Source organism: Hipposideros armiger, unplaced genomic scaffold (assembly GCF_001890085.2).
Source record: "Hipposideros armiger isolate ML-2016 unplaced genomic scaffold, ASM189008v1 scaffold_944, whole genome shotgun sequence".
NCBI classification, from domain to species: domain Eukaryota; kingdom Metazoa; phylum Chordata; class Mammalia; order Chiroptera; family Hipposideridae; genus Hipposideros; species Hipposideros armiger.
In genome coordinates, this window is record NW_017732294.1 from 39,532 (window position 1) to 47,056 (window position 7,525).

Below are 7,525 nucleotides of genomic sequence, written 5' to 3' on the forward strand. Positions count from 1 at the left end.
GTGAGGTGGTATCTCATTGTGGTTTTAATTTGCATTTCCCTAATGCTAAGTGATGTTGAACATTTTTTCATATGCCTGTTGGCCATTTGTATGTCCTCTTTGGAGAAACGTCTCTTCATATCCTCTGCCCATTTTTTAATTGGGTTGTTTGGTTTTTTGGTGTTGAATTGCATGAGCATTTTATGTATTTGGGATATTAATCCCTTATCTGATATATCATTAACAAATATCTTCTCCCATTCAGTAGGCTTCCTTTTTGTTTTATTGATGGTTTCTTTGTAATTTTTACTCCTTAATCAGCCCAGTACTTTGAGTTTCCAATCTTAGGACTGGGCTGCCTCTGTTCCCTGATTTGTAGTGTTTTCAAATTCATTGCTCAGTGCCGAGTCTAGCTTCCATACCTGACATGTAACCCTGTTAGGAAATGAGAAACCAGGGAGCATTCTGGGCCCACTCTTGATCAGCAGAGTGTTCTGAGAACCCCACAAGCCACAATAGCACAGATCCAGAGCTCCAGTTTTAGAAATTACAATGAGATTCAAAGTCCCAAAGTCCTAAAATCCTTGGTTCAGAGCCCAGTCCATTCATAATCTAAGAGCAACTATATTTTTGCAGATTTACCCTGTGTTGTGAAATTCCATTTATTACTATTTTGGTTTCATTGTATTTTTCCTTTGTCTTTATTAAGTAACTAAATTATCACTTAAAAATCTTTGTCCTCAGATCCATTTCTTTGTAATACCTTCTCACATTAATCTTATTAAGCCATATTATAGTTGGTGTATGTGTGTTTGAGTGTTTCCTTATGTAACCTTCCAGTTACTGTCATTACAACTGCCTCAACATGAACTATTGGGTTGTCGGAAAAGTCATGACATATTTTTCTGTTTTTCGTTGCAAAAATGTGTCATGACTTTTCTGACAACCCAATAAATGTTCTACTTTTCCAGCTTGGTAAGTGAGGCAGACATTGTTGTGTTCCTCTAATATTTCTTCCCAAGCATAGAGTCTAGGGAACATTCATAGGACAGAGTAGGGAGATTGTACATATTGTACACCTAGACAGCTCTCATGGAGCCCAAATGATGGAACGAGAAAGACTCTGAAGAAATTTCAGCCTCACTTTCACTTTCCTTTGGAGGGCTATTGTCTTGTCTCTTTCACCCTGGCATGCAGCCCTTCCTTGTATTTCTTGAGAGTCATCAAATTTGAGGGAGAACATAGCACAGTGCACTGGAAACACTGCGAACCATAACAAAGTCAGTCTGACTCCAATCCCAGCTCTCATTGACCAGCTGTGTGACTTTGGGCGCATTACTTAAGCCTCAAACAGTGGAAATATTAGAGCTAAAGGAACTGAAAACCACAACACAGTGTCTGGCACAAATTTAGTACGAAAAAAGTTGGCAGCTTTACACTATTGTTGGTCCAGATGCTACACCTTCTCCTTGGCAGGTTTCTCTCTAATGGTGTCCCCAGAAAAGCCGATTGTTTTAGGATCCAGAAATGGCACCAATCCAAAAAATCAGAGCAGGACAAATTCGATACCTTAACCTGTTTGCCCTTCCTTCCCTGCCTCACAAGCATGTCCAGAATGAGGGCCCAAGGAGGCTGAAGAATGAAAGGCTCTCACTTTAGCAGGTAGGCAGGACCCTACTTCATATCACAGATTTTGAGTTGGATACCCTCCTGCCCAACAACTCCACCCCACTGTATTTTTCATAACCTCTTTAGCTCATATTCTCATCACTGGAAATCTCAACCGTAACATTCTGTTTTCCTCAGAATGCTAATGCTATGACATGTGAGATGAACTGACATGTAGTGGAACTGTATCTTCCAGGTGAGCGTAAAGTACGTTTGAGCAGTGGCCTCCCCAAGCAGGCAGTTCTAATTTGGCTTGTGCACAGTGGCGGGATTTGGGGCCCAAAAGGATATATTGGGTATAGCCCCTCTTCTTGCCCTCTCTCCTGGTGAGACAGTTGTGTTGCTATCTTCCTGAGGCTGATGAAAATGTGAGCAACGTCTTCTAACGCTCTCCCATCAGGTAGGAGGTAGCAGTTCGGGGTAGCCCCTAGTGATTGAATGCATGAAAAGGCAGAAAGCTTGTAGGTGCCAACAGGTGAGGAAGTGTAAAACCTACACCCGTGGTGGGCAGCCCTCCACCTTCGCTCTCCCCCCACCCCCTGCCGTCATAGGTGACTTTACATATAACATCCACTACTGAGCCAAGGTTCCCTTACAGGAGTTATTATACCTGCCGGCTCTCTAGGGAAGTACTGGGGAGAGCCCCGAGCAGGGTTAGCATCTGCAAAGAGGGGTCAGGACGAAGAATGCCAATATAGTAACACTGACCTTAACAGCATGGGTACAGAAATAAACTGTGCTGCCAGAGGTCCTCCAGGAGGATTGTTTGGTCTCACCCAAGATGCAAGGCCTTCAGGAGAGCCATGGCTAATTCCCAAAACTCCCTCTCTGAGGCTATGAACCTTTGTTATTTCTCTCGCACTCTCCCTCGTCCTCAACAGTCTTTCTGAGCTATTTTTAAATCCCCCGAAGGTGTTTTACACAGTGCCTCTGACTTCATGAGCCATCCTTCCCTCCCCTCCCCAACCTCAGGTCTTACAAACGAAGTCACTAAAGGACAACCTGTCCCCAGCCTTCCATACCACCACATCCTCCCCTACCACCAGCCCTGACAACACCCCCATTCATCCTTTTACACCTGTGCCCCTTCCCCAGCCCTTCTTGTCCCCATCACCTTCTGCACTGTCCCCTCCCAGCACATAAAGTGTAGTTGGGACTTACTCCCGTGGATTCATAGCACCCAGCTACCCCTATTATACTACGTGCCACAGCAATAAGATAATTGCTGGTTTGCATCCATGGTCCTCCCTTAGACCCTGGGGCTCAGCTGGCTTTTCTTTACCCTTATATTCCCAGCAGAAAGCACTGTGCTCAGACCATGGCAGGTGATTAATAAATGTTTGCTGAATAAAAGAGTGCTTAAGCATGGGGTCTAATTCATTATGTTTTTATTGTTCACTACACTCTGGAACAGCAAAGCAAATACAGGTAAATAACAGTCATATTTTTCTTTTTATACAACAGTAGACACAAAGGGAGGTCATCCACCACAGATCATGATTCTGTGTTTTTGTTGTGTGTGTTTTGTCACTATTGTTAGTTAACTCCTGTACCAGACCATTTTACTGGTTGTTTGAAATGGTTAATAACAACTTTATATTGTCTTCCACATCATGGACAGATGTAAATATTACCAACATAGTTTTACACAGCTATCTGAACTTTGATATTGAAGCAGACAGGGATGGCAAATGAGCTATTTCATTTATAAACACTGATCATGAACCTAATTGAAGGGTATATTAAGAGGAAGAAATATTGTTAGAAATGGAACACGTATAGCAAGCACAATGTGTACTTCCCACCCCGACCTGGCCTGACTTCTGATTTGGGGCCCCACTGCCAGTTTATCCAGGCCCCATTTAACTCATGCCACCCAACCGAAGTGATACATTTCCCCCAGACTTCACATGGTGCCAAAGAAGAACATGGCAGTTGCCTCAGATCTGGCTCTGGCCTCCTCATCTTCAACAGCCTCCCTGTACTGCTCTGGCCAGTCCTGTGGTCGCTTTCTGTAAATCCTGGCCATGTACTCCAAGGCTTTCATTTTGGTGGTTTCAAGGTGAGCTCGAGGGCCCCACAGAAGCTCATATTCAATTGGGTTAGAGTAACACAGTGGCCTGCACTCCAAGTAGCGCTGCCTCATAAGCTTGCAGGTGATGGCGTGCTTTCTCCCCACATCCACGCCAAATCTACAGAGCAAATTCCAAATGCTGGCCTCCTTGACACGATTGCCCATGAGGAAGATCAAGCCCAGGATGGCCATCACATATTCTTGAGTGGGTCTCCCCAGGCTCTCTAGCATCATCTGCTCTTCTTCTGATTCTGGTTGCTGGACGAGGAGGTAAATGTGCTCACTGGTGTCAACCTCAATCAGGGAGAAGCCATAGAACAAATCAAGGATTAGAGTAGCTCGACTGAGGATATTTGGGAACACGTCCTCAAATTCTTTGCCGGTGTGAGCCAGTAGCTCATCCTGATGTATAGGCAGCAATTCCTCAGTGACATTAATGGCCAACTGCACCAACTCATTGGCCTTATCGTTCATAGTGTCCTCTGACCAGAACTCTAGGCCAGCAGCCTGGCTTCTCTCTTTGGCCTTGTCACATTCCAGGGCCTTGCTATACTTTTCTGGCCAGCTCCAGGGTTCTTCATCATGGGCCTCTGCCACAAACTTCAGGGCTTCCATCTTTGTGATTTCCCTGTGGGCTCTGGAACCCCACAAGAACTCAAATTCGAGGGGATTTGTGCCATACACTGGCCAGTACTCCAAGAATCGCATGTGCACAAAGTCGGTAATGAGGAGGTTCCTTGTGTTCCCAAATAGGTTGTTGATACTCTGGGGCTCATCCAATACATTAACCTTGAGAAGCAGGTCCCAAATGGAGGCCTCTCTTGCCCGGTTGCCATTCAGAAGGATGTGGCCTAGCACCAGAGCCAGGAGGCCTGCCTTTGGCATGTCCAGGGATTCTGCGATCCGATCTGTGGTCTGCAGACCCCGTTTGCTGATTAGGTTGTAGGTGTCAGCTTGAGGATCAAGAACCCTCAGGTTCAATCCAAACACCTGATCCAGGTGGGCTGACGCTCGTCTGAGGATCTCAGGAAACTGATCTGAGTATTCTCTGAGGAACTCCAGCATCTCTGTCTGCTGGATAAACCCCTCGGTTTGGCTTTTCATTCGCATGAAATTCACCAAAGCGATCGACCTGTCTTCTAGAGGGTCGTGGACCCTGAGCGCCCCCAAACGTCGGGACTGCTCGTCGATCAGGACCTCGAGGTCGTTCGGGTCCTGCGCTGCCTGGGAAGCGCTGGTCCTCTGAGGCTCACCTGGCACCAGAGGGCCCTGGGGGTCATCGGGAGCTAGCATGGAGGTAGGGGACCCGGAGGTGTTAGTGGCCTGCATCTCACCCCAGCCGTCGCCGTAATCTGCAGTGGTCTCTGCACTGCCGTGGCGCGCATTCTGGCTTACCAGAGGCATGATTCCAGGAGACAGGAGCAGGAACGGGGAGGACAGCGATCCGTTGGAGAGAGGATGGTAGGTGTGTCAGCGCCTGGGCAAAAAGCCTAAGTCAGACACACGGGAGCTGGGCGGACCAGGAGTTAGAGACGTGGTGAGAGAAGAGAGCTTTCTACACAAACACCAGCCAGCAGTGACCGCAAGCCTCAGAGCGCCGAGTTTTGCCGCAGCCTACGCAGGCGCAGACGGGTTCTGCGGCGTGCTAGCCACGCCCCTCTTCGTCCCCGCTGCAGCCCCTACTTTCGCCCCGCGGGCCACACTGTTTGAACTGGTTGTCACTGAACCCGGACTTGTTAGAGAAAGGAAGTCAAGAAAGGAGGTAACAAACAGAGGTAAAGCAGAGTGGGGAGGGATGGGGGATGCTCAGTGAGTCTGCACCTGAAGTTGTTCTGTGAACTATAAAGCACCGTGCTAATTAGGCAGTACAGGCTTCGGACAGGTGGGCCAGGAGGAGGGTGCTGGTGAGGAGCATTCTTTTATGGATTCCTTAGTTCATCCACCCATTTATATTTAACAAGTACTTCTTCAGCACTGGCACATGCCAGGCACAGTGCTGGGTGCTAAGGGTACACCAGACCAGAAACGTAAAGAGCATCCCTTTAAGTGGGGATCTTCCGTTGTGCGGTAGGCTCAAACAATGCTGAGAGCAGTGACAGCTAGCCCTTCTGGAACACTTGCCACATACTAGGCACCGTTCCTGGTGCGCTCACTTTTCCCATATTAAATCACTTAGTCCCACGTATGATGTAGCTAATCTTAATGGGCCTCATTTTGCAAATGAGGAAACTGGGTAAGAGGGCTGCATTTACCCGCCCAGTCAGGCAGCAACAGTGGAAGAGACCAGGATTTGACTCCACGTGTGTCAGAGACGCAAACATAAGTACTTTCTATCACACCTTCTGCCTTTCAAAGAGTGTTTAGCCCAATTTATGAAAAACGACTCCTATGAAGTAGATGGAAGTAGGCGCTCTAATGTGGGGTTAATTAACATATGGTACACAAACACAGAAGAAGGAGCAAACTCTGAACTACAGCTGAGCCTAAGCTGTTTTGGATTGGCAGCACATGCTTTAAGGACAAACTGATCTCTAAGTGACGAATAGGATTGGAAGGATTCATAATGCCATTATTTTAGGCTGAGGGATCAGCATCACAAAAGGCTCAGAGGAGTGAAAAATACAAAATCAGCTTGCTTAACAGCCACTCACCGGGTGTGCCTAGAGCCAGAGTGCATTAGGATGGGGGACAGATGAGAATGAAGCTCCTGAGATAGGAATGGTTTTATTTCCTGTTTCTTCATTTAGCAGTATCTCAGAACTGGTTAGGGCCCCACAAGATGGAAACGGCAACATCAGAATAGGGCCTGATTATTTAGGGGGTTTCAGGAAGCATCACTGAAACACTTTGACCAGGAACAGGGGGCAGCTCCTTTATTTTCTGGGAGTGCTACCACAGTACTTGGGCTAAATCCTAACCCTCAACCATCAAGATATGCAGTGGAATATTGGGAAGGAGAAAAAATTTACATAGGGTTGCCATCTGCAGCCACAATTGAAATCCTTCCTTAAATTCTTTTTTTTTTTGCACCTATATTTTTTAATTCTTCTGTTTGGCTGTTATAACAAAATACTGTAGACAACAATAGATATTTATGGATGGCTAATCAATTTCTCACATTCTGGAGATTGGGAAGTCCAAGATCAAGGTGCTGGCAGATTCGGTGTCTGGTGAGGACCTGTTTTCTGGTTCATAGACTGCTGTCTCTTGCTGTATCCTCATATGGCAGAAGTGGCAAGGGAGCTGTCCGGGTTTCTTTTATAAGCGCACTAATCTCATTCATGAGGGTCCCACCTTCATGACCTAATCACTTCCCAAAGTTTCCACCTCCAAATACCATCACTTTGGGTGTTGGGTTAAATTCTTGATGGCAATGAAAACTCACACATTCAGTTATCCTGTGCCCTTGAATTCCTTCAGAGGGCACTGTCTTCACGTGTGAGGACCAGACACTTACCTTTGACATTTTCTACATTTCAGGTGCTTTCTGTTTTATACCTGGAAATTGAACCTCTTATTCCCCTTCAACTCCCTCACCCTCTTTTTTTTATTTTTCAATTACAGTTGACATTTAGTAGTTTTATATTAGTTTCAGGTGTACAGCACAGTTGTTAGACAGTTATATAATTTAAGAAGTGAAACTCCTGACTAGTCTAGTACCCATCTGGCACTATACATAGTTATTACCATATTGTTGACTATATTCCCTATGCTTTACTTTATATCCCCATGGCTATTTTGTAACTGCCAATTTGTACTTCTTTTTTTAAAATTAAATTTATTGGGGTGACAATGGTTAGTAAA

The 7,525-nt window shown here is 45.9% G+C and overlaps 1 protein-coding gene across 1 annotated transcript; it reads right to left on the bottom strand.

Annotated features, from left to right (window-relative positions):
* Positions 1-3,018: 3,018 nt before the first annotated feature.
* MAGEE2 (MAGE family member E2) lies at positions 3,019-5,328 on the bottom strand. The gene has a single exon (XM_019630782.1). It carries the CDS (start codon positions 5,123-5,125, stop codon positions 3,554-3,556), a length of 1,572 nt encoding a protein of 523 aa, XP_019486327.1. The 5' UTR covers positions 5,126-5,328; the 3' UTR covers positions 3,019-3,553.
* Positions 5,329-7,525: the final 2,197 nt, after the last annotated feature.

Coding starts and splice junctions, on each gene's coding strand:
- MAGEE2 (XM_019630782.1), bottom strand. CDS start 5,125: ATGCCTCTGGTAAGCCAGAATGCGCGCCACGGCAGTGCAGAGACCACT.